Source organism: Giraffa tippelskirchi, chromosome 2 (genome assembly GCF_054371585.1).
Source record: "Giraffa tippelskirchi isolate mGirTip1 chromosome 2, T2T-mGirTip1v1.2.pri, whole genome shotgun sequence".
Taxonomy (NCBI): domain Eukaryota; kingdom Metazoa; phylum Chordata; class Mammalia; order Artiodactyla; family Giraffidae; genus Giraffa; species Giraffa tippelskirchi.
This window is the reverse complement of record NC_137276.1, coordinates 63,706,520-63,733,887: the sequence shown is the minus strand read 5'-3', so window position 1 is coordinate 63,733,887 and position 27,368 is coordinate 63,706,520. Positions and strand designations below refer to the sequence as shown.

Genomic DNA, 27,368 nt, shown 5'->3' with positions numbered 1-27,368 from the left:
GAATCCCAGAGACCTCACACTGTCTCACCTCCACCTCCACAGGCTTTAATCAAGTAAGTCTCTGACCTTGTCTTGTACTTAACTCTTCAGCACCAGTGGTTATAACTGTTGTCGTTGGAGGAACTTACCAGGTTGGGTTCTGTTCTCTTCTAAGTGAAATGGAAGCACATTGGTGATAGTGGAATTCATTCATCTCTTTTCAAATTTTCTAAAAACTATATGTGAGATGCTTATTAGCAACTGAAACATGGACCAGAGGAAAGTCATTGCCTCTCGAATGGTTGGACTCTCCAAAATTTCACTTATTAACATAATTATCAATTCCAAGAATTCCAGTATTTTAGTCTTCAAAGTAAGCACTGAATTTCCAGGCAAATATGCCTTGGTTGGGGAGATTGGTGTTAAAGTGAAGAGTAGTTTTCAAATCACTCTGTGTCTTTTTTCCAGTCTTCCTTTTCAAAGGTCAAGACTCACTTTCAGCTGTAAAATAGTGTTCCTTTCTGCTGCTTTGTGGTACCCAAACTTTTGGGGAAAAGGATGAGATACATCCGCCATACTACCATCTCCCAGACTGACAACTGTGGTGTCACTCAAAATGGTGAAGGAATCACCTCTTCCTCACAACTCTTCTTTCTCCTCTTCTGCACAGATGCAAGCTGCCCGCTGACTGTTCATAAAGGGCCGGCACCCCAAAGTCCATACAGTGTTGAACACAGTATCAGCCAGAGAATCACAGGCTACTTGAAAAAGATTAAGAGAAATATAAGGGTTAATATACAAGACTACCCCAAGTAGTAGTTTGAGTAATTTTGAAGAGGCAGTGTATTTCCACGGATAACATGATACCCAGAGGAAAGTTAGAAGCAGTGACCCAAATACAGAATTAAAAGGAAAAAAAAAAAAAAGATTTACGAGAAGCTTTTCAGAGAAGCTTCTAGCCAGTCTAATAAAGCAGAACACACTTTGAGATGCCCTCCTTTTATGGGGCCTCCAGGTCAAAACCATGACTAGCAATCAGAATCTCCTACATCACTATGCTCACTCCGTGGAAAATTTCATTTTTTTCCAGAAGACTCAAATAACATTGCTATGTTTCCTATAGCTTTCCCTATTCAAGTGTGGGATAAATAACTAGGTTACTAATATTTTGTGAAAGATTTGTGCATCTGTATTCATCAGGATTATTGGCCTGTATTTTGTGTGTGTGTGTGTGTGTGGTGTTCTTACCTGGTTTTGGTATAGGTAAGGCTGGCCTCACGAGACTTGTTTGGAAGTTTTCCCTCCTCTTCAATCTTTTTTTTTTTTTTCAGTTTGACTGTGCCCAGTCTTAGTTGTAGCTTGCAGAGTCTTCACTGCCACATGCAGGATCTTTAGTTGCAGATTATGGGCTCTTAGTTGGAGCATGTGGAATCTAGTTCCCTGACCAAGGATCAAACCCGGGCTCCCTGCATTGGGAGCACAGAGTCTTAACCACTGAACCACCAGGGAAGCCCCTCTCAGTCTTTCAAAAAGTTGAAGACTGAGAGGGGCTTCCCTGGTGGCTCAGATGGTAAAGAATCTGCCTGCAATGAGAGAGACCCAGGTTCAATCCTGAGGTTGAAAAGATCCCCTGGAAAAGGGAATGGCTACCCACTCTAGTATTCTTGCCTGGAGTATCCCATAAACAAAGGAGAGAAGGATTGGTATTAATTCTTCTTTAAATGTTGAAGCCACTTAAATAGCTGATTAATTTTTCTTTGAATGTTGAAGCCACTTTAAAAGTGAAGCTATCTGGTTACCAAACAGGAACCTCACCTGAATCTAGAGTCCAGGGATTTTATTGGGTGTCAGTTACATAGGCATATGGTGCTTATGTGACTGATTTGTCACTGGTACTCCCAGACCCCCAAAAGGAAAGCAGGTATTCACCATAAAATACACTGATTGTATAAGCCATCTAGACCAACTAGTATAGTGTGGCTCAAGATCTTAGGCATCCAAAACACCTCATCAGTCAGAGTTTTCCAAGAGTTCACTTCCCCAGAGCTGATGAAGGGCTAGTCATTAGCTAGAATGGCTAGAAAATAGCCATTTTTGGGAATGTGCAGAGTTTTAATAACCCAGATCTTTTGGGTTAGACATTTTCTATATGACATGGAACAGATATAACAACAGAAATCAGAGATGAGAGAGGAAATGGTAGAGAATATGTTCTTGGCTAAACTTGAAGCATCAATTTCAAAATAATGATGCAAGTTTTTTCACGTCTTTTAATATTTTTTGTAAATTTCAATGACTTCTCTTAAGAAATAATGCTTATTAATAATTTTTTTTGAAATTTGATTTTTTTGTTAACTTCATGTAAAATTTATCTCTAATTAAATTAAGATATATAGAAATTTTCCACCTTTAAAAAAAAAGTGAAACCATCTGATCCTAAATTTTTTGTTTGTTGGAAGATTTTTGATTACTGATTCATTCTCCTTACTAGTAACGGTTCTGTTCAAATTTTTCTATTTCCTCATGATTCATTCTTGATAGGTTATTTGTTTTGAGGAATTCATCTGTTTCTTCTAGGTTGTCTAACTTGTTGATGTATAATTTTTCATAGTAGACTCTTATGGTCCTTTATATTTCTGTGATATTAGTTTTAATGTTTTCTCTTTTATTTCTGATTTTACTTTCATCCTCTTTTTTTTTTTTCTTGGCAAATGTAGCTAAAGTTTTGTCTATTTTGTTTGTCTTTTTAAAAAAAATCTCCTAATTTAATTGATCTTTTCTATTGTCCTTTTAATCTTCATTTCATTTATTTCCACTCTGATCTTCCTTCCTTCCTTCTACAATCTTTGGACTTCATTTGCTTTTCTTTCACTAGTTCTTTGGGGTGTAAAGTTAGGTTATTGATGTGAGATCTTTCTTATTTCTTGATGTTGATGTTTATTGCTATGAACTTTCCTCATATTAATAGAACTGCTGGGAGGGATAGTTAGGGAGTTTGGATTGACATGTGCACACTGCCGTATTTAAAATGGATAACCAACGAGGACCTACTGTAACTCAGGTACCAACAGGGAACTCTGCTCAATATTTTGTAACAACCTGATGGGGAAAATAATTTGAAAAGAAAGATAAATGTATATGTATAACTGGATCACTTTGTTGTACACTTGAAACTAGCACAATATTGTTAATCAACAATACTCCAATATAAAATAAAAAGTTTTAAAAAAATTAAAATAGACCCAAATAAATGGAAATACATCCATGTTCAGTGGTCAGAAAACATAATTTTAAGATGGTAATATTCCTCAAATAGATCTACAGAGTCAACAAAATCTTATCAAAATTTCACCTGCCGTTTCTTGAAGAAATTGACAAATTGAACCTAAAATTCATGTGGAAATGAAAGAGATACAGAATATCTGAAAAAATCTTGAAAAAGAACAAAGTTGAAGGATACTTCTTGATTTCAGATTTTACTACAAAATTACAGTAATAAAAACAGTGTGGTACTGGCATAGATCAATACAATAGAATGGAACTGAAAGTCTCGAAATAAACACTGCAATTATGACAAATTGATTTTTTTTACAAGGGTGCAAAAACAATTTAATGTGGGAAAGAATAGTCTCTTCCAACAAATGGTGCAGGAACAAGTGGTGGGAAAGAATAGTCTTTTATTTAACAAATGGTGTATATCCATATACAAAAGAATGAGGCTGAATCTCTTTCTTACACCATTCAGAAAAATTAACTAAAATGGATCACAGATCTAAATATATGAGCTAAAACAAAACTTTTAGAAGAAAACATAGTGACTTTGAGTTTGGCAAAGCCCTTTTACATATGACATCAAAAGTACAAGAAATCCAAAAGATAAAAATGGACTTAAGCAAAAAGTAAAACTTCTGGACTACAAATTATATCATCAAGAAAGTGAAAAATCAACCCATAGAATGAGAGAAAGCATTTGCAAATCATACATCTGTTAAAGGATTTACATCCAGAATATATAAAAAAGTCTTATCACTCAATAATAAAAAGAGAATTTTAAGGGGGGCAAATGAATAGACATTTCTCCAAAGCAATTATTTAATGGCTAATAAGCACATGAAAAGATGCTCAACATCATTAGCCCACAGGGAAATGTAAATCAAAACCACAATGAGATATAACTTCACACCCAATAGGGTCTATAATAAAATAGATAGATAATAACAAGTGTTGGCAAGGATGTGGAGAAATTGGAGCCTTAATACATTGCTGGTGGGAATGTGAAATGGGGTAGCTATATTGGAAATCAATTTGTCACAAACTTACCAAATAACCTAGAAATTCCCCTCCTGGATATATATCCCAGACAAATGAAAACATGTCACGACAAATACTTGTAAATAAATGTTCATACCAGAATTATTTATAATAGTCCAAAGTGGAGACAACCCAAATGTCCATCAATTGATGAAAGAAAACTTGTTTTATCCATATAACGGAATATTATTCAGCAATTAAAAAGGAATTAAATACTGATGCACACTACAATATGGATAAACTTTACCAAATGAAAGAATCCAGTCACAGAAGACCACATATTTGTAATTCCATTTATATGAATTGTCCAGAATAGCAAATGTATAGAGACAGAAGACTAAGGGTTGCCTAGAACTAGACAGGAGAACATAGTGGTGAGATTGCTAATGGCTCTGGGATTTCTTTGTGGAGTGATGAAATTGTTCTAAAATTTATTGTGGGGAATAACTTGACCTGACCCTAGATTAGCAGCAGGCATTTTTCACCTTTTATAGGTACAGATAGAATGATACTCCCATTTACAGAGCCTCATTAATTATTCATATTTTCAAACCTATGCCAGTTCACTTTAGAACAACACTCTAGACATTGATCTACAACAGGATCCAAGATTCTGCCTGTGGCTGACTTTCCCAGTAGCATAAAGCCAGCTCTTCATAAGCCTGAATTTCAAACTTTACCATCTAAAAGTATGTAACACTAATACTTGGATATATTGTTTGGGCTTCAAAAACTAAAGAATTATAATTTTCCTAAGATAAATTAGGAAAAAGAAATGATAGAATCACTGCTAGAAGTTAGGCAGCTAAGCTGTCATTTTAAAGTAATTATCCTCAAGGATATAGGGAATTTTACACAAAAAGAAGATAGGTTTTCAAAAATTCTTTCTCTCACTGAGAACAAAATAAGAAAAAAAAAAAAAAGCTTCAACCCAATCCCATAGACCTATACAAAATAATTTCTGATGTGGAAAATTATTTAACAGTGGAATGGATAATGAGAGCCAGTTGGGCAACTCTTGCTCTGGTCTTAGAGGATAGATTTTTATCCTCTGGGAAGGCTTTGGTGTGGCCCTGTCCATCAGGAGTGGTGCCAGCAGCTCCTGGGCAGGACAGCAAGAACTTTAGTGAAGGATTGCCCAGAGTCTCCCTTCCCCCTTGCTTCACTGGTCACAGAGTTCTATACAGAAAGATCAGTGAACTCTGATGGTCTCTTTGAGTAAAGGGGCTCTGGTTGCATTTCTGTGTGAAAACAGGTACCAAACTCTCTGCTCACAGGTCGATGCACTTAAGATACCCACCTTCCACATTGGAGACAAAGCCCAAACTCCGTTTAAGGTCAGAGCAGATAGAGTGGAGACACCATCGGAATTTTGCATCACAGCGATACTTGTTGGCACCACAAGTGTCGTAACAGACGTCCAGCTGGTTGCAGCACTTGGTCATTGCTGGAATGCCCAAGTCCATCTGGAGAAAAGTGAAGGAAGAAAAGAGAAGGAAGAAAATGCCACGTTTAGACCAAGGACCTTAGGCAACCTTGTCTACCTTGTTCTCAAATTCCTGTTGCAGATTCTGATCAGTTCAGAAGCACCAGATGGCTGGAAAGAATACATCAAGTTGACAGTCACAGGATGCTAAGTTTTGATCATGATCTAGCCATTAGTTTAATAATTTGAATGGCCCCCTTTTCTACTTTTTCTTTTAGATTTTAGTAGTTTTCAAATTCACAGGCCACTATGGAGCTAAAAATAGAAAATCAGAAAGTTAGGCAAGAGGACAGAGCTTCAATACTTTCAAATTCAACTAAAACCTTTACTTTGTGAGATTTTTTTTTTAACCAAAGATTCCAAGGCTCAGAAGTATGAAAAATTAAGCCTTAGTTCACAAAGAGGTCACCAGGATTTTGCAGAGACCCATTCCATGCATCACTGTTTTAAGTGTGTGTGTCTGTTTGTAATGTGTTGAGGAACAGAGTAGGGTATATCACATAATTCCTGACCACAAGGGGACTACGATCAAACATCTAACATATATATACACATACACATTTATAAAGTGTCCTATAAAGAATCATAAATCTGTCATAAACTAAGTTCATAGACTTCCACACACAGAGATATCAAATGGGAATTTTTGTAGAGGATTATTAGATGATGGTATACTTAAGATATAACAAGTAAAGAAAGGAAGTATTAAGCAAATCATATATAAGCAAGTCAACCAGTTTGTTTAGTCATTCAAGGGTCTTATCAGTGCGATATATTTTTTTATTATATATAGTTTTTAATTAGGGAGAAAGACAAGTTGATAGATGGCCTTGACTTACAAAGTAACAAGTTAGGTTTGATTGGGCTTCCCAGGTGGCATAATAGTAAAGAATCTGCCTGCCAATGCCAGAGACATAAGAGATGTAGGTTCCATCCCTGGGTTGGGAAGATCCCCTGGAAGAGGTCATGGCAACCCATTTGTGTATTCTTTCCTGGAGAATCCCATGAACAGAGAAGACTGGTGGGCTATAGTCCATAGTGTCACAAAGAATCAGACATGACTGAAGCAACTTAGCTTGCATACACTTGAAGAGGGAAGGGACATGGTACAATAAGTGATTAAAGAGAAGTAATCAGAGGAGAACAAGATGGCGAAGGAGAAGGTGGACGTGGAGTACATCTCTCTCTATGATTACATCAGAAATACACCTTCAGACACAGAGATGCATGCAGAACACCAGCTGAGAGCGGACAGGAGTACCTGACCAGTGGAAAAGAATATATAGAGCCACACAAAACTCCGTAGGAGGAAGGAAATAGGAGAAGAAACAGGAGTGTTAGTAGGACTGGACCTGCCCTCGGCCAATGGGGGAACTGAAGCAGGGATCCGATCCCCACATCAGAGCAATTGTCTGAGTCATAGGAGAAACATTTAAGGCTGAGAGTGAAATAGCTGATCTGTGGCAGCCTAAAGGGAACGAGAATCAGACAGTCCTTGCTGCAGCCATACATAGCACGGACAGGGACGCTGGTCCCCTGGAAGGTGCTGCAGCTGGGAGCTGGAGTTTAGGGATTGTGGAGCAATCCCAGGGCGAAGGCTACTGTGGGCTGCGGAGAGACAGATGGGAACGGGGTGGGGCGGCGGATGTGAGGAAGGAGACTGTGGTGGGAAATGCCTGTGGAGGAAAGCTGGGCAGCCATGGAAGCAAGGCGATACTGCTGAGTCACGTGGAGGGGGTGGAGCCATCACCATAGCCTCTCTCTCCCCACACACCAGCATTGGTAGCTGAACAATAAAGAGGCCTGCCCATCAAACACCTGATGCACTGAATGACAGAGTAGCACTCCACCCAGGGTGCTCCTTTAAGTGACTGATGAGCAGAACTACAGAGTAGGACCCCAGCCAGGGGGGCCCCTCTATGTGCCTGATGCACCAAACAACAGAGAAAGACCCCAGGCAAGGGAGCCGTCTAATTCCCTGAACAGGCAGAGCTATGGAGAAAGATTGGCCAAAGAGGCCTTCTGATCGCCAGCAACAAGAGGCTTGAAAAAAGACTCTGATAGGGCCATAACTCCTGCAGCGGAGGCAGTCCGTGTCCCTACACACTTGGCACCGCCAGGGTCCCCGCAAGCCAAGCAGTTGTGCCACCTTCACGCTCAACTCTCAGTGGGGCAGAACTGCCACAGGCAAAAAGAGTCTTGCGTCTATGCGCACAGGGTCACTTTGATAGTGTCTGACTCTTTGCAACTCTGCAGACTATGGCCTGCCAGGCTTCTCTGTCAGGGAGGGGGCTTCTCCAGGCAAGAATACTGGTGCATATGCGCCAGTACTGGTTGCCATACCCTTCTAGAGCACTGTATTTCCTGCTGCCCTTAGCCACCAACTCCCCTGAGTACCTGGAGCTGCCAGAACCCCTGCGACCCAAGCAGCTGCACCACCTCCACCCCTGGCCCTCACTGGGGCAAACCCAAGTCCTCCAAGGCAGCCTCAGGAGCAAACCCCAGTGGATAACCCATATCCCAAGGTGGAAATAAAACCACAAATGAAATCCAGGGACAGTGTGTCTAAGGAAGAAGACCCAAAACCTTCCCAACAGCTGTACAAGCTGCAGATTAAATCCACAAGATCAACCAGGCAGACTCTGTCTATGGAATATATAAGAAGTCATTGAGAGCTTCCACAAAAGAAAACGCACTAGTTCTGATAACTGTGAACACTGGAGGCAAGAACACACAAGAGTAGGACCAGCTTAGAATCTGAGCTGCCCCCACAGCAGGTGCAGAGATCAACACAGTGTTGGAAGGCATCCTAGGGAGGTGAGGTGAACTGTGACTCCCAGCAAGGGAAAGGACTCTGACAGCAGTGACTCAAGAAAAACATTTATTATTCTTATGTTTTGACTTGTTCTGTAGATTCTTTTTGATTTTTTTTTCTTTTTTTCCTACCCCCCCCTCCCGGTTGTAGTTGCCGATTTTATTGGCACTATGAAATCTAATTAAGCTTTTGAGCATTTTTTTTTCTCAGTCACATTTTTTATAGTTGTTATAAACCTCTGCCTCTACATTGGGCTTTTGCAGTTCAGTGGAGTTTTCTTTTTTTTTTCTTTTCTCTTTTTTTAATTTTAATTTTTAATTTTTTTAAACCTATTATTATTTTTTACATTTATTTCTTTGTTTGCTTTTCCTACTGTTCTTTTACCCTTGCAGTTAATCTTTAATGTATATAAATCGTCTTTATCTCTATTTAACTTTGCATATTTATTCTTTCTTTCTTTTCTCTCTTTCCTTTCCTCTTAACGTATTTGTTAGTTTTATTTTCATTGCTTTATTCCCCACATGGTACCTTGCTTTAGTTTTGTTTTCCAGTTTGTGCTTTAGTTAGTTTTGTTCTGGTAGATACAATTTTTGGTTTCCTTTGTTCCCTGGGTCAATCTATTGTATTTTATTTTTGTTGCATTGTTTTGATTTTGCTTATGGGTATATATGTATATGTGTATATTCAGTCACACTTTTTATTGTTGTTATAAACCTCTGCCTCTATGTTGGGCTTTTGCAGTTCAGTAGAGTTTTCCTTTTTTTTTCTTCTTTTCTCTTTTTAATAAATTTAATTTTTTTAAACCTATTACATTTTTTCTACATTTATTCCTTTGTTTGCCTTTTCTATTGTTCTTTTCCCCTTTCAGTTAATCTCTTATGTATATAAATCTTCTTCATCTACCTCTTTTTAACTTTGCATATCTATTCTTTCTTTCCTTTCCTTTCAACACATTTGTTAGTTTTGTTTTCATTGCTGTATACCCACTTGGCACCTTGCTTTAGTTTTGTTTTCCAGTTTGTGCTTTAGTTAGTTTTGTTCTTAACTGGTAAATATAATTTTTGACTTCCTTTGTTCATCAGGTCAATCTACTGTACTTTACTTTTGTTGTACTGCTTTGACTTTGCTCATGGATGCATAGTATATGTGTATATTCCATTATTTTAATTATTATTTGCCTGATTTTGTAACTGCCATTTGTCTGGGGTCATCTTTGGTTTCTCGTTTTTGGATATTTGTTTTAATCTCACTTAATGCCATAACAAACCACTTGTGGAATATTCATTCCTGGCCAGAGATCAAGCCCTGAGCCTTTGGAGTATGAGCACTGACTCCAAGATCCTAGACTACCAGAAAACTAACCGTAGGGAATATCAAATAATGAGAACTCACCAAAGGAAACCATTTGAATACATGACCCAGCATCACCCAACCACCAGTAGCACCCTGTGCAGGACACCTCATCTAAACAACAAACAAAACAAAAATACAAACCCAATCATCAGCAGACAGGATTACCACCTCATTCAGCCTTGTGCATCACAGGAAAAACAAACAAACAAAAACTCAGCACAAATCTCACCCTATACGAAGCTTACACAAACCACTGGACCAACCATAGGAGGGCAGAAACCAAAAGGAAGAAAGAATTCAACCTTGAAGCCAGGGAAAAGGAAACCTCAAACACAGTAAGTTAAAAAAAAAATAATGAAAAGGCAAAGAAATACTACACAAATGAAGGAACAAACTAGAAACACAGAAGTCCAAATAAACAAAGAGGAAATAGGCAAACTACCTGAAAAAGAATTCAGAACAATGATAGTAAAGATGATCAAAAACCTTGCAAACAAAATGGAGAAAATGCAGCAATCAATTAACAAAGACCTAGAAAAATTAAAGAGTAAACATACAGAGACAAACAACACAATTACTGAAATTATAAATACTCTAGAAAGAATCAATAACAGAATATCTGAAGCAGAAAAACGAATCAGTGAGCTGAAAGATAAAATGGTGGAAATAACTTCTGAAGAGCAGAATAAAGTAAAAGGAATGAAAAGAACTGAGGATAGTCTCAGAGACTCTGGGACAATATCAAATGCACTAACATTCGAATTATAGGAGTCCCAGAAGAAGAGAAAAAGAAAGGGTACGAGAAAATTTTTGAAGAGATTATAGTGGAAAATTTCCCCAACATGGAAAAGGAAAGAGTCAGTCAAGTCCAGGAGGCACAAAGAGTCCCATACAGGATAAATCCAAGGAGAAACATGCCAAGACACATACTAATCAAACTAACAAAGACTAAACACAAAGAAAGAATATTAAAAGCACCAAGGGAAAAGCAACAAGTAACATACAAGGGAAACCCCATATGCTTAACAACTGATCTTTCAGCAGAAATTCTGCAGGCCAGAAGGGAATGGCAGGATATATTTTAAGTACTGAAAGGGAAAAATCTACAGCCAAGATTACTGTACCCGGCAAGGATCTCACTCAAAATTGATGGAGAAATAAAAAGCTTTTCAGAAAAGCAAGTTAAGAGAATTCAGTACCACCAAACCAGCTTTATGACAAATGTTAAAGGGACTTATACAGTCAAGAAATACAAGAGAAGAAAAAAGATCTACAAAATCAACCCCAAACAATTAACAAAATGGCAATAGGAACATATATATCAATAATTACTTTAAATATAAATGGATGAAATGTTCCAACCAAAAGACACAGACTGGCTGAATGGATACAAAAGCAAGACCCATATACATGCTGTCTATAAGAAACCCACTTCAGCTTCAAGACACATATAGACTGAAAGTGAGAGGATAAAAAAATATATTCCATGCAAAAGGGAAGCAAAAGAAAGCTGGAGTAGCAATCCTCATATCAGACAAAATAGACCTTAAAATAAAGAATATTACAAGAGATAAGGAAGGACACTACATAATGATCAAGGGATCAATCCAAAAGGAAAACATAACAATTGTAAATATCTTTGCACCCAACATAGGAGGACTGGAATACATAAGACAAACACTAACAGACACAAAAGGAGAAATCGACAGTAACACAATAATAGTAGGAGACTTTAACACACCACTCACCCAATGGACAGATCATCTAAACAGAAAATTAATAAGGAAAGACAAGTCTTAAATGATACATTAGATGAAATGGATCTCATTGATATCTTCAGGACATTCCATCCAAATGCAGAAGAACACACCTTCTTCTCAAGTACCCATTGAACATTCTCCAGGATAGACCACATCTTGAGTCAAAAATCAAACCTCAGTAAATGTAAGAAAATTGAAATCGTATCAAGAATCTTCTCTGACTACAACTACAATGAGACTAGGTATCAGTTTCAAGAAAAAAACCTGTAAGAAACACAAACACAAACACATGGAGATTAAACAACACGTTTCTAAATAACCAATAGGTTACTGAAGACATCTAGAGGGAAATAAAAAAATTTCTAGCAACAAATGACAATGAAAACTTGACAACTCAAAACCTATAGGATGCAGCAAAAGCCATTCTAAGAGGAAAGTTTATAGCAATACAATCCTACCTCAAGAAACAAGAAAAACATCAAATAGACAACCTAACTTTACACCTAAAACAGCTGGAAAAAGAACAACAAAAAAAACACACCAAAATTAGTAGAAGGAAAGAAATCATAAAGATCTCAGCAGAAATACATGAGAAAGAAATTAAAGAAACAATAGTAAAGATTAATAAAACTAAAAGCTGGTTCTTTGAGAAGATAAACAAAATTGACAAAACTTTAGCCAGACTCATCAAGAAAAAAAGAGAGAAGAATCAAATCAACAAAATTAGAAACGAAAAAGGAGAGGTTACAACAGACAATGCAGAAATACAAAGGATTATAAGAGACTATTATGAACAACTACATGACAATAAGATGGATAACCTGGAAGAAATGGATGGATTCTTAGAAGAGTTCAATCTTCCAAAACTGAACCAAGAAGAAATAGAAATTATGAACAACTCAATTACAAGCACTGAAACTGAAGCTGTGATCAAGACTCTCCCAAAAAACAAAAGCCCAGGACCAGATGGCTTCACAGGAGAATTCTAGCAAACATTTAAAGAAGAGCTAATGCCTATCCTTCTAAAACTCTTCCAAAAAATTGCAGAGGAAGGAACACTTCCAAACTCATTCCAGGAGGCCACCATCACCATGGTACCAAAACCGGGCAAAGACAACACAAAAAAAGAAAACTACAGGCCAATATCACTGATGAACATAGATGCAAAATTCCTCAACAAAGTCTTAGCAAATTTTACCCTGAGGAAACCAAAATTGAAAAAGACACATGTATCCCATCGTTCATTGCAACACTATTTACAACAGCTAGAACAGGGAAGCAACCTAGATGTCCATCGACAGATGAATGGATAAAGAAGTTGTGCTACATATACACAATGGAATATTACTCGGCCATAAAAAGGAATGCATTTGAGTAGTTCTGATGAGGTGGATGAACCTAGAACCTATTATACAGAGTGAAGTGAGTGAGTAAGAGAAAGATAAATATTGTATTCTAACACACGTATATGGAATCTAGAAGAATGGTACTGAAGAACTTATTTACAGGGTACCAATGGAGAAACAGACATAGAGAATAGACTTACGGACATGGGGAGAGGGGAGGAGAGGGTGAGTTGTATGGAAAGAGTAACATGGAAACTTACATTACCATATGTAAAATAGATAGCCAATGGGGATTTGCTGTATGCCTCAGGAAACTCAAACAGGGGCTCTGTGTCAACCTAAAGGGTTTAGATGGGGAGGGAGAAAGGTGGGAGGTTCAAAAGGGAGGGGATATATGTATACCTATGGCTGATTCATGTTGAGGTTTGACAGAAAACAGCAAAATATCATAAAGCAATTATCCTTCAATAAAAAAAATTAAAAAAAGAAATCATTGTTGTATGGTTTATAAAATGGGAATAGGCTGAGTTTAGACATGGATCTTCTGTAGTTCTCATAGTATAGAGTTGGATGGAAACTGAAAATCTGGCTTCAGAGTTCGAGTGATCATTGATTAACCAGCTATCCTAGATCCTTTCCTCTTGGGTCTCCTTAAGTGTTCTCTTGTTTGAACTTTTACTCCAAGGCCTCCTAAAGCAGAATATGGATGTTAGTAGTTTAAAAATGCCCTTTCAAGCAAAAACCCAAACAAAGCATTTTACATTAAGAGATACTATAACTCATTCAGTTCAGTTCAGTCGCTCAGTCGTGTCCGACTCTTTGCGACCCCATGAATTGCAGCATGCCAGGCCTCTCTGTCCATCACCAACTCCCGGAGTCTACCCAAACCCATGTCCATCGAGTCAGTGATGCCATTCAACCATCTCATCCTCCGTCGGCCCCTTCTCCTCCCGCCTCCAATCCTACCCAGCATTAGGGTCTTTTCCAATGAGTCAACCCTTCGCATGAGGTGGCCAAAGTTTTGGAGTTTCAGCTTCAACATCAGACCTTCCAATGAACACCCAGGATTGATCTCTTTTAGGATGGATTGATTGGATCTCCTTGCAGTCCAAGGGACTCTCAAGAGTCTTCTCCAACACCACAGTTCAAAAGCATCAATTCTTCGGCGCTCAGCTTTCTTCACCGTCCAACTCTCACATCCATTAGACTAGGCAAAAGCCTGAATTCAGCAATTCTGGGTAAATCCCCATAATCTGATACCTGAAGGAAACTACTTTGCTTGTATGTTATCCCTAAACCTAAAAATATGTCACAACAGAGATAAAAGAATTAAATGAGTATAGCAGCTATCATTAAATTCAACTCAGTTGGAAACTCTTGGACTAGTTCGAAAGTATATTTGTACCAGTAAGCAAAATGACATTACTCCTCAAATACAGTGCCTACCACTTCCACAGCTACTATTTAAATTGATATCAAGTAAAAGATATTAGCCAAAAATATGTAGTTTCAAATGTAATAATAATTTATATAATATATATTTAAAAGGATTATTATTCTTCTGTGCCCATGCTTGTGTTGATGATTGTGGACCAGGCTAAGCATACAGCAGTGCAGATTGTGCGGTGAACAAAAGTATCATATCTAAGGGGGGGACCCTCTCATAAGACATCATAGATTTATATATTTAGTAAGAGAAACATCTAGCCAGAAGCAGTCAAGTTTCCTTTTCTCACAAAATCAGTGTATTAAGCTTAGTTCTGACAGATGGAAGGAAACTGTCTTGAAGAAAGGGGATTTTTTTAGTAATTTGCACAAAAATACCACATGGATGAGCAGCATTTAGTTAGGAGGGTAAACATTATGCTGCCTAGAAGATTATCACAAAAATCTTTTGAACCATCAGAGAAGTGAAGTTTACCCAATTAGGATTCAAACTAAAGACATAGCTAAACAAAACAGGATATGAAATCCTTCTACCAATTTTTACATGAAGCTTCTTTTCTAAAGTGAAAAAGGTAAAAGGGTTTCTGAGAGGTCTTTAAAAAATTAATTATTACTTGTTTTTAGAGGAAACTGATAGTTTGAGAAATAGTCAATGGCAAAATGAAAAATGTTTTAGCCGGCAGCTGGTTGGCAGGGGACGATATGTATGTGTGTGTGTGTGTGTGTGTGTGTGGTGTGTGTTTGCAGATTTCTATGATGCTAATACTCCAAACATAATTGATTTAACAGTTCAGACATGAAGTCGGCCACTTGCAAAAGTACTGAGGATACAGAAATCATCCCTCACTTGTCAGTACCAGCTTGCTCCAGCATATCTCTAGAAAGTCTCACCAATTTGAAGCAGTCACACTTGCCCGATCTATTTCAAATTAAGTTATGCTTGGTTTGCTAAGGCTCAGCTGATGTTTGCACTGGTGACTTCAAAGTTCATTACCCAATGGCTAATCTGAGGGACAGCTGCATCTGAGAAAAGGAAATCATATGCTTTCTTTGAAAATTATCTCCTTTTCTCTGTATCCATCTTAAAATACTAATTATATTGCTCAACCATATTCCATAAGTGATGAGTTACATCAGAGGGACCTCTAGGATTAGTCTTAGTTAAAACCAGTCAACTAAGAAAACAATGGTGGTGTACATACTCTTTCTGGTACCTTGAGACCCAGGAAATAGGAGCTGCAGCCATTGGGCTCCTGAGGCTTGTAGCCAGGTCTGGGCATTGGTGCCTTTCCTAGCAGGGGAAAGAGAGGAAAGAAGCAGGAAGAAGTGTTTAGAAATAAAGCATTTGGAAACATTCATCAAATAAAAATTGTCTAAAAGTATATTCAACTTTTCCTTTAAAAGTCACTGCTCATCACCGACTTAAATTAGGTAGTGATGATGACAGTGATGATATCATAAAAAAGTAATAATCTCCAGACCAGACTGGCATTTTTTCCCCTATCTTGAAGAGTTTTATGAGCATTTATTTACTAACAATTCTAACGTTTCTTACATGGATGACCTTGAAGATAAGGTCCATGGCAATACCAAACTAAAACTTAAGGTCTTTCATTCCTCTGTCCACTGTAAGACCACATACTATACACAAAGACCACCACCCAATCATACACTTAAGGGATCAGAATTAAAATAGTACCACAAACATTTTTAAAATAACTTGAAGGAAATTTTGCAAGATTCCATAAATGTAGGCAAAGCATTATTTACCAAAATACAAAGAAGACATGCCCATACAATATTGTAGTTGTTTGTGTCATAGAACTAAGGCGAAACTATCTGAAAAGCTTTGGATTTCTTGGTTTCTCCTCCATGGCTTTTGGGTTATTTTATAGTCTTGCAAATACATACAGAGAAGCCTTGTCAGTGTATCAAGGGTAGTCAATATGGCTAAAGATAACCTTGACCTTAGATGACCTCAGAACCATCATCTGCAGTGAGTATTTTTATGCCATTATGCAGATAAGAAATATGGAACTAAGAGCTTTAGTGACTTGCCTGAATCATATAGAAAGTGAGAGAAATTGGGATATAAATCCAGCTTTCCTGTTTGTCTCCAAAACCCATGCTCTTTCCCCTCATTCCTCTGCCTCTTACAGGAGATGCTGCTACTGCTGCTGCTAAGTCGCGTCAGTTGTGTCCGACTCTGTGCGACCCCATAGACGGCAGCCCACCAGGCTCCTCCGTCCCTGGGATTCTCCAGGCAAGAATACTGGAGTGGGTTGCCATTTCCTCCTCCAGTGCATGAAAGTAAAAAGTGAAAGTGAAGTCGCTCAGTCGTGTCCGACTCTTCGCGACCCCATGGGCTGCAGCTTACCAGGCTCCTCCGTCCATGGGGTTTCCCAGGCAAGAGTACTGGGGTGGGGTGCTATTGCCTTCTCCGTATAGGAGATGCAAGACATAGCAAAAGACTGAGTAAATAAGCCAAGAATTAATCCTCCAAGTGAGACACATGGCATTTCTTCTTTCTCTTCTGTAATTTTCTCCTATCAGGTATTTTATTCTTGATTATTTTGTATTATGAACTATTTCAAAGCTAAAGTCAGAGAAACAAATACCTATGTACCCACTACACAGAGACAATGAATGTCACTGTTGCCAAACTTGCTATAAATACTTTTTATGCTTAATGTTATAAGTATAGTTGAAGTCTCTTTACACTCCATCTTTCTGTTTTAAGTTTTAGATGCTAAATCTATGCTTTAAAGTTCTCCTTCCTTTTATTCTTAAAAATTGTCTTGATTACTCTTGGACTTTTACTCTTGCATATGAATTTGAGAGTCCACTTAATTACATTCTATAAGAAACATCATCAGGATTTTTATTGAAAACACATTGAATTTACAGATTAATTTGGAGACAACTGAATTCTTAGAATAATTCTAAATTTCCAGACATAAGCCTAATAGAGCTTTCCATTTACTTAGATCTTTCTTTATGTCTTTCAAGAGTGTTATAATTTACTCCATATGTTTATTATATCTCCTACAAACTATATTATTCAGATGCTTAAACAAGATAGAATATCTTAAGAATATCAGGATCTAAAATTAAGGCTCAGAGGGCTGGAATGATGTCTGCCCTTTTCTGGAACCGAGGCTACTTCTAATCTTCTGCTCTACCAGCCCTGGAATGTAGCCCTGGGTCTCATGATCCAAGATGGTGCTTCAGCCAACACATCCATATTACAAATAGCAGAATGGAAGAAGGAGGTAAAAAGGTCAGAGCCCCTCTCTTTAACAAACCCATTCCAGAATGTTACACACATCACTTCCTCTTACTTCCCTTTGGCCAGACTTTAATCATATGGCAACACCTACTTGCAAAAGTGGGCTAGGAAATGATGTTTTTTTCCAGTGTAGGCAGCCATGAGCCCAGCTTGAAGTTGGAAGGCGGGCTTATGAATGTAGAAAAAACGGGGACAATAAGCAGTCTCTGCCATAGTCTGTTTGGGTATTTGTTGCTGTGGTACAACATGTTTATAAGACAGTGGTTCAAGATAGCCCTCAGTGATCCCTGTCCTGGTGTATTTATACCCGTGTGTACTGCCCTATGGTTGGTCTGTGTGACCAACAGAATATGGCAGAAGTGGAGGTATGTTGCTTCCAAAATTACATTATAAAAGACTACAACTTCTGTCATGGAAAGGTCTGTGTGGCAAAGAACTAAAGCCTACTGCTAACAGCCACATGAGTTTGGAAGGAGATCTCCAGCTTCAGTCATATCTTCAGAGACTGTAGTATCAACAGGCAGTGTGACTAGAACCCTTGTTAGAAACTCAGAGCCAGAACCGCCCAGAAGGGCGTCTAGATCCCTCACCCTGTGGGATACAATAAATGTTTGTTATTTTTAGCTGCTAAGTCTGGGGGTCACTTGTTTCTCAGCAATACTTAACTATTGCAGTTGCCATTATGATTTGAATCTTTTTTCATTACATCTTTTTCTACAACAGCTTTATTGAGATAAAATTCACATATTATACATTCACTCATTTAATGTAATTCAGTGGGTTTTAGCTGTGAGACCATCACCATAATCTAATTTTAGAACATTTTTATTATCCCGGAAAGAAACCCAACACCTATTTTTAGAAAAATCTCCATCTTTCATGTTCATCCACATTGTAGCATGTACCAGTACTTATTCCTTTTTATGTATGAATAATATTCCATTCTCAGGATCTACTACAGTTTGTTTATTCATCCACCATCAATAGACATGGTATTTGTTTCTGATTTTCGGCTGTTTGTGAGTAGTGCTGCTATGATCAGCTGTCTACAAGTGTTGGTTTGAATATCTGTTTTCAGTTCTTTCGCGTATACATACCAAAGGAGTGAAATTTCTGGGTCATATAGTAATTTGTTTAACTTTTTGAGGAACTATCAGCCTGCTTTTTTCAGCAGCTGTACTATTTTGAATTTCCATCAGAAATATACAAAAGTTCCAATTTCTTCAATCCTCACAATTTCACTACAGTGTATCTGTAAGTGGTCTATAAATCTGGAACAGTCTGAAGGCTTGGGGTCTTTCACCTCTGGAGAATTCACAGCCCTTGTCTGAATTTTTTAAGTTTCTTCATTCTCTATAATTTCTCCTTCTGGGCCTCTTTCTACTGAATGGTGAATCTTTTTGATCCTGTCCTTCTGGTGTCTGAAGCTCTCTTTTATATTTTCCCTATTTTTCTCTCTGTACTGAATTTTTATTAGCTTCATCAAATTTATTTTCTACTTTATTAATTATCTCTAGGTTGACTAGTTGCTAGATTATCCGATATGTAACCCATCCACTGAATTGTTTTCTTCTGATGACTATAATTTTTATTTCTGTGAGTTCTATTTAAATCTTTCAAATCTATGTATTCATTTTCATTGTCTAATTTTTTAATTACGTCTTCTATCCTTTCTTTTATGTCTTTAGTAATTTCAAATGTTACGATTTTTTATCTCCAATCCTTGGGATGCCCTTTCATTTTTTAATGTCCACTGACTCTCCCTCATGGTGGATTATCTTTTCAAATGGTATGTAGTTGTTTTCAGAAGGGCTTGTTTTTCTAAAAGAATTCCTGTGCCCTGAGTCACATACTGCAGAGTAGTCCCTAGTTGCTTTTGCTGTGGCTCTAGGAGATTGAGGATAATTGAGACACACAGGTATTTGTTAATTTCTCAGCTTGGGATACTCACACCAGGCCAACTGAAGAGATTCAGATTCCTCATCTGTACATAGAATATGCTTCAGGTAGTGATTTTTTAGTGGGTATTTATTCCTCCTCCAAGCCCCACCCCCAGGTGGATAGAAAGCATCCTTGCTACTTCTAATCCCTTTTAAACAGACTAGACAGTTTCCCAGGCTCTAAACTTTCTGCAGACTGTTCAATTCCAACTTCCCAAATCTTAGAATTCTTCTTCTCTCTCTCTATGAGCATTAAAGCACATTCCTCAGCCCATGGAGTCTATATATTATGTTCCAGACTGACACCTCCAAGGACCACAGCAGCATAAGCTCCTGCTACCACTTTGGTTTTGTGTTTCCTCTTCATTTCGTGAACTTGAAGGTCTCCCTTTATTTCATTCTAGCTTGAGTGTATATGTATTTGTTTTAATATTTAATTTCCACTCAGCCTTTCTTATTATTTGTAATGGAAGTTTCCTGTACTCGTTGACGGAGTCTGCCAGCCCACAAGTGATTCCTCCATTACTTTTCAAAGACCTTGAGAAATATAAGTTAGTATTGATACTCTACTAACTTGTTATGTGTGTGTGTTGCACTTGGAGTAGGAGAATGGGTAAAATGTATTAAATAATACTAATGATCAAATTATCCATATGGAAATAATCACACAATTAAATGTGTATTGTCTCTTGGAAGTGAGACTATGGTGATTTTATTTCTTCTTTGGGTTGTTATTTTACGAATGTTCTACTTATACTAGGTTTATAGAAATCAGGGGGGAAATTTCAGTAAACAAACAAATGTCTAAATTTGATGGTGAAATTTAACTCTCTTTTTCTGATCAAGGGTTTTTGCAGCAGACTCAGTCCAGTTTCCTGAGTTACCCTCTGCCTTTTTTGGACTTAATAACTCACAGAAGATAAAACTCTCAGTTTGAAAGATAATGGGTCACCAATTATAGACATGTCCTACCTGGCCTGCTATTGATGACAGTTACTTTTATTGTATTTAATGTTTCACGATAGTTGCAGAAAGTCTGTTGAGGAATGAAGCTTGAAATAAAAATTCTAAGAAAAAAGGTGATGGTTTGAGTCCAGACAGAAATTATGTACCAGATCCTCACGTTACAGTTGGAGCAGATTTGAGTTGTGTTGAGTCTTTTCAGTTTGATGTTTTGAGTCTAGACATCAGTTATGCACAATGTCCCAAACTAGTTTTATTTTGGGGTTTTGGCTACCTATAGGAGTGGGAGGCTGACCACCTGATCTTCTGGATCAGCTTGGCAAACACTGGTCCAAGTCCAGCCCATTGCCTGTTCTTGTATAACCTGCCAGATAAAAATAATTTTTATATTTTTAAATGGTTGGGGGAAAAGTCAAAACAAGGATAATATTTTGTGCCATATGAAACTTGAAATTAAAATTTTAATGCTCATAAAAATCCTTTTCGGAACACAGCATCACTCATTCATTATGTATATTAGCCACAGATACTTTCCCAGAAAAACGAGCCAAAAACTGTTTTGATCTTGATGTGAGGATGGTCTTTTAAGCAAGACAAAAAATGCAAAAGATATAAAGGAAGTACTGATAGACTTGCTCTTGTGGAAATTTAAAACATCTGACTAAAGTGAAACACCACAAAACACTTAAAAGACAAATAAGGGAGTTAGGCATGAAATGAGAGTTCTACCAGCAGACAGGTCCACTACCTTCTGGGCCCAACTGGTTTTTCTCTCTGTCACAGTAAAAATGTCTGGAGTTTATCACCCAGGTCAAGGGTTAAGCCACCTGGGAGGGTGTGTACTTTCTCCCCAACCAGCTGGTTCAGGCAGAGGCAGCTCTGTGCTCCACTAGGGGTCAACCTAGTGGTCAGAATGCCGAATTTGAAGTGCACATTTTGCTTCCTGCCAGAAACCCTCAAACACAGCATGAGGAACACACCAAACGGGCAAAACAGAACTGTGACAATTTAACTGAAGCAGTAAACTCTATTCCTGTCACTAAAACAGATTCAGTTACTGTATGAGGTCAAGTGAGCGACTTGTCCCAGAGATTTGTCTGGGACAATCCCTGTTTCACTATTTAAAGTCCTTCAGCCCAGGAACCACCGCCCCCCATCCTGGCAAACCTCGACAGTTCATCACCTTTCCTGAGAACAACCTGTGCCCTCTAAGTCAGTAGCTCTTTCCTTTTTTTCGGTCTATATATCCTCTAAGAATCTGATGAAGGCTGTGAATTCTTTGCCTGGAAAAATATACAAACTCACAGGTTCATAAAATTCTGCTCTAAAATTTCAAACAGGTAAAAAGTTCTCTAGAAAATAAGAACACTGATGTTTAAGGACCTTGCTTTCCTAGAACTTAACGCAAGAAGAAAATTATCCTTTTATCAAAGTGTGACAGTGTGCATGATATCTTAAATCATGATATACAAGACACAGAAACTCTGCCCCAGAGACCTTCATAAAGGCACAGAACATCTAAACCATCATTTGATGATTTCTTCCAGAAGCTGAGAGGGTGTTTTCCAGCCACTGGGATTTCTGTGCTTTTTAATTTTATTTATTAATTTTTAATTAATAATTAATTAAAATTATTAATAATTAATTAATTAATTTAATTGAAAAAGAATCCAAAGAATCTGATTGCATAGTTAACTTGTTCTCCGGACTATCTTTCTCAAACGTATATAAAATTTGTTTGGTGCCTGCCATGCTGCATTTGGTAGCTTGGTTCAGATGTAAAGAATCTGCCTGCAATGCAGGAGAAAGGGGTACAGTCCCTGAGTCGGGAAGATCCCCTGGTGAAAGGAATGGCTACCCACTCCAGTATTCTGGCCTGGAGAATCCCATGGACAGAGGAGCCTGGTGGGCTGTTACAGTCCATGGGGTCACAAAGAGTTCAACGCGATTGAGTGACTTTCACTTTCTAACAGCACTAATTCTTTATATATAGTGTTTTTAATTCTTATAACAACCTTGCAAGATAGATATTATTAACGTTAGATACAAACACGAAGAAACAAAGGTTGAGAAAGTTAGGTAACTTGTCCAAGGTCACTAGCAATGAGATGTCCTGCACCCCCCACCCCCAGATCAAACCCTTGATTTTTCCATCAAAGTCTGGTTCAAGGACCATTTGTGCTGTCCCTAGCACAGCCCTGTTGAATCAGAATCCCTGAGGTGGGAGAGGGAATCATGTTCACATTAGTGCAGACTCCTTAAACCAAGTGTATGTACCGTGTGTACTCTTGATTCGTGTTGAATCTCGAAATTTATAACCCAATTCTTTGGTAAATTCAGAGTTTGTGTGTTAACATGAAAACAAACTGTAGGTAGAAGAAGTGTGGCAAATAGTGTTGACAGGCTAGCAGGATACAAGCACAAATTTGCCTGTCTGAACAACTATAGGCTGAAGTTCTTCCAGAATGATCCCTTAAATAGTGTTGTTTACTTTAGCTGCACTTTGCAATCACCTGGGAAACATTAAAAATAATGATGTCTGGGTCCAACCTAAGGAGATTCCCTTTTAATTGATTTGGGCAGCAAGTGTTTTTTAAAGCTGCCCAGGTGATTCTAAGTGCTGAGTGAGGTAGGAACCACTGTTTTAAGTAGTGATAAGCACCTACCAAACAGCAATTTTTCCTGTAGACTAACTGTTGCTAAATTCTCCTTCTAGAAAAAAAGAAAAAAATGCAGTTTTTAAAGCAGTTTTTTTTCCCCCTCGAAGTGTGATCCCAGGACCCTAGCAGCAGCAGGATCACCTGGGAATTCTTAGAAATGCAGATTTTCTGGCCCCGCCCCAGACCTACCCAATCAGTATACGAGGGGTGGGGGTGAAGCAGTCTTTTTAAACAAGCCCTAAAAGGGATTTGCAGCACAGACAAGTTAGGGAGCCAGTGCTTTGAAGAAAGTGTTTTGCACAAGAAATGTGTCACAAAGAAAACTATAAAAGAACAGTTAGTTACTAGGTGTTATCTGCTCAAAAGCCTGCTTGATTCTCAATCAACTTGAGAAGATAGTCTGTACTGTTTGGGTGCAGCCTTCAGGTTCTTGGCTCTCTGCATTCCAAGGTAACAAAGCTTAACCCCCTCTTTCCTATATGGTTTTCAGGTCCCTCTTTGGACAGGTTCCATTTTGCAGAGTGACTGGAGTTACTTGCGACCCTGTAATCTCTCTGTTGACTATTCCCTTCCCCTACCAGTGATTGCTGCATCGACTGACCCAGGTGGAGACTTGCAACCAAACTTTGCTGAAATCTTTTAATGCCGTTTTACTAGAGAAGAGGGTTTGGGTCTTGTTTCCCTAAAGAAAGAGAAAAGAAGAAAAAAAAAATCCTGCTGTTATCTATTTGCTAAACCACAGACCTAATAAGTCTTGTGTTCCCTCTAGGAAGGAAAGGAGCACCTGTGTTTATCAAATACCTGGAGTTAACCCTTTCCTGCTCCATCCATGCAAACTCAGTGAGCATGGTCCCTGTGACAAGGCATCTCTGCATTTGCCCAACACACCTTGGATAAAGACATGGCTAGCAGTCCAGGTGGGCCCTAGCATAGGTTTGCTCTATGGAATCTTCACAGAGATGCAGCAGCTTCCTTTTTTCACTATCTCCCTCTGAGGTTAAAGCTTCTATTCTGTAAAAATTTTGGTTCTGGAGTGTTAACCACAGTCTCTTAGTCACTTTCAGTTTGTAAGAAGAGATTCCCCCGCTCAGGGGTAAGAAAGGAGTGCAAGACATTGGCTGAGCCCAGCAAGTGTGTGGCTTTTTTTAGTCTCTCTCCAAGCTGAGTTTTATCTGTTGTGTCTGGAGAGAATATTTCTCAAGTGTTTTCCTGCTAGGCTCAATCACCATTTTCATCTCTTAATCCCATGATGAAACATTTGATAAACTAAACAATGAAACAGATGCTGTTAGGAGACTGTGTATGCTTTCAAAAACATTTTCTTTGGAAGTTACCCCTTGCCTCCCAGCTGTAAGGTCCAGGGCCACGCTTTCTGCTCCCATTACACTGAATTCCAGTGTAGGGGAAAGCAAGAACGGGCCTCAGGGTCTGCTGTTTTGCAGCTAGGCCTGCACCCAGCTTCCCATGTACCCTCTTTACAACTCAGGTAAGGTAGTGCTCCTACATTCAGTTCCACATCCAAGACCAGGCCTGAGGGACAGTGTGGTCACTCAGGGCCTGATCCTGGTGGGCAGAGCGGCTGGCAAATGCCCATCCTACTCACGGGAGGCCTGCCATTGCTGACTGAGGCAGGGACACTCTCTCGGTGCCGGGATGGGGGGGAGGGGGGCGGGGAGGCGGGATGGGTTAGGCAAAGTGATCAGAGACTGACACAGTTGGGAGGAAGGTGTGAACTGTGTTAGGGGGAGAGGAGAACCCATTTCCAAGCTAGGCACAGAGTGACTGAGGAAGCTCAGAATTTTCTGGCAGAACTTTCCCTGAATGATCAGCTTCAGTTTCCAGCCCTAGGAACACGTCACAAAGACATACCCGATTTGTTTCCCTCCTTGCCCTTGCCACCTTTTCCTAAGTATCTATCTGCCTCAAAACAAACCCATTAAAATGGCTCCAGGGAACAAGTATTGCAAAACTTCTTGGAGTAAGTTTGCCAAATAAAACACAGGAAGTGCGGTGAAATATATATTTCAAAGAAACAATCAGTAATTTGTCATTATAAGCATATTCCAAATATCTCAAATATTTTAACAAATATTGGTTATTTGAAATTCAGAGTTCACTGGGCATTCTACATTTTAATTTTCTGAATCTGGCAACTACCCTCTAAGAAGTGGATAACAGGGAAAAAGTGACAGATTGCGGCCTGCGCAGGCTGTTCACAGGTCCACCAGTGATAGTTTCACAGGAAGAGAAACCGTGCACTCACCGTATCGGCACCTGTACTGACAGACTCCATTTTTCCCTCCCAGCAGTTCCAGAAAGGAATCGAAGTAGCTGTTGACAGATTCAAAGCTCCCCCGGATGTGCCGAAGGCCCCAGTCTGAATAGGACTCCTCTGCGTCAGGGCTGGTGTCACTCTGAGCCAGGCCACCAGCCAGGCTGAGCCACAAAATCAAGAAGCTGATGGCCCGCCTCATCCTGTAGCCAGGTGGGTGCCGAGGTTCCTCCTCAAACTCCCCCAGCCAGTGTCCCAGGAAGTCCAGGTACTCAGCCCACCGGCCAGATGCCAGGCAGGACTGGAAAAGGGATTACCTGGAACACTCAATCTGTGTGTTCCCCAGAGGTGGACTTTAAACACAGCTATGGAGGTTAGGATGAGATCAGGGCAATTAGAAAGGGCAAAGGTTAGACAGTAGGAGGGCCTATCTGGGGGACGGCTAGTGAGAGAGCGAACACTTCACAGTGGATTCCCCAGCCCTGGAGCAGGGAAGTTAGCCAGCTTCTGGAGATATAAGTTGTGGAGCAATTGGAATTCTACCCTAAACAAGCTTGTTAACCTACAGATCAGCTGCAAGTTTGGTCCCCCAGGACCAGCCTCTTGACACAAAGGACCTGGCCACACCCCTAAGCCAGTCACCTACAAATGGTGTTTAGCGAGATACAGCAAGATGTATAAAAGACTCAGGAAACCCCCAATGATGGTGAGTAAACGGTGTCACCTGTACCAGTGGTCTGGGTATTGTCAGAGTTTGCTCTAAGGGTCTGTGAATGGGGCATTCAGATTTAGCACCCCACCTTCTGTGTCACTGCCTGCTTTGCTCTCAGACTCTGTCCTCTAATCTGACAGAGCTCCTCATCAAAGCCAACCTACTGCTGGGGCATTTTTGCCTCTGTATTTACAGCAGTATTTTTATTTACACTCAGCTACATCTGGTGTATACAGACTGAGACAGAACTTGGGGAACTCAGCACTCTTAGTGTTATTCTTCCGTTGAGTTGCTTCAAAGAGAGTTTATCAGAAACACTATTTGAAATTTTAGGCTTTAAAAATGTTGACTGAAGTCTAGTGTTTTGGTGTCTTCTTCAGTTTATACTTTGCTTTTAGTCATGTGGAGAAATAAATTTTATCCATGAAATCACTAGGCTAAAAAATAATAACTATGGATCAAATGAGTCATTTTGCTTCTCTGTCAAAAGTCTGGAAATCTTCACAGAAAACAGTGAATTAAATTTCTTCATTTTAGATAAGAAATGTATTTGTCTAAAGACTCCAGTAATGGTGCTCATTATAAAATATTTCATATGATCAGCAACAATGTCACCAATATTTTAAAGTACCTATAATTTTTCAAACCGTTGTGTGTATGTGTGTGTATTTTAATTTCACATCAGTTCTACAAAGGAAAGTAAATACCATACCCATTTGAGAGGTGAGAAAACTGAGATACAAATGACTCAGTCAAAGATAAGCAGGCTATCCAGGCTAAAAGCTGAGAGACAGAACCAGCTACATAACCAGTTAAAATGAAAAGTGGAGTTCCTTTTCAAAAAGCAGGGGGAAATTGCCATTAAAGGACCTAAAATAGAAAGCTTTTTTCCTTTAAAAAAAATGTTTTATTGTGTTATAAATATTGGGTAATAGTGATAACTGAGTAACAATATAAACTTATAAAGTGCAAAAATATTTTTGGTGTTGTAGTTTTATATAATATGTAACATGTAATATTATATATATATATTATA

At 38.8% G+C, this 27,368-nt stretch overlaps 1 protein-coding gene across 2 annotated transcripts; it reads right to left on the bottom strand.

Moving 5' to 3' along the window:
- Positions 1-336: 336 nt before the first annotated feature.
- PLA2G12B (phospholipase A2 group XIIB) lies at positions 337-26,025 on the bottom strand. Of its 2 annotated transcripts, none has more exons than XM_081566552.1 (4): positions 25,612-26,025; positions 15,699-15,787; positions 5,591-5,756; positions 337-740 (listed from the first exon to the last, which is right to left on the bottom strand). In XM_081566552.1, the coding sequence occupies exons 1-4, from the start codon at positions 25,820-25,822 to the stop codon at positions 619-621; spliced, it is 588 nt and encodes a 195-aa protein (XP_081422678.1). In that variant the 5' UTR covers positions 25,823-26,025; the 3' UTR covers positions 337-618. The 2 variants fall into 2 exon arrangements, with proteins under 2 accessions (XP_081422678.1, XP_081422686.1); XM_081566560.1 differs by having other exon boundaries at positions 619-737; positions 25,612-25,822.
- Positions 26,026-27,368: the final 1,343 nt, after the last annotated feature.

Coding starts and splice junctions, on each gene's coding strand:
- PLA2G12B (XM_081566552.1), bottom strand. CDS start 25,822: ATGAGGCGGGCCATCAGCTTCTTGATTTTGTGGCTCAGCCTGGCTGGT. Junction 15,788..25,611: donor TCAGTACAGGTGCCGATACG/GTGAGTGCACGG, acceptor TTCCCCTGCTAG/GAAAGGCACCAATGCCCAGA. Junction 5,757..15,698: donor GTCTCAAGGTACCAGAAAGA/GTATGTACACCA, acceptor ACTTTTCTCCAG/ATGGACTTGGGCATTCCAGC.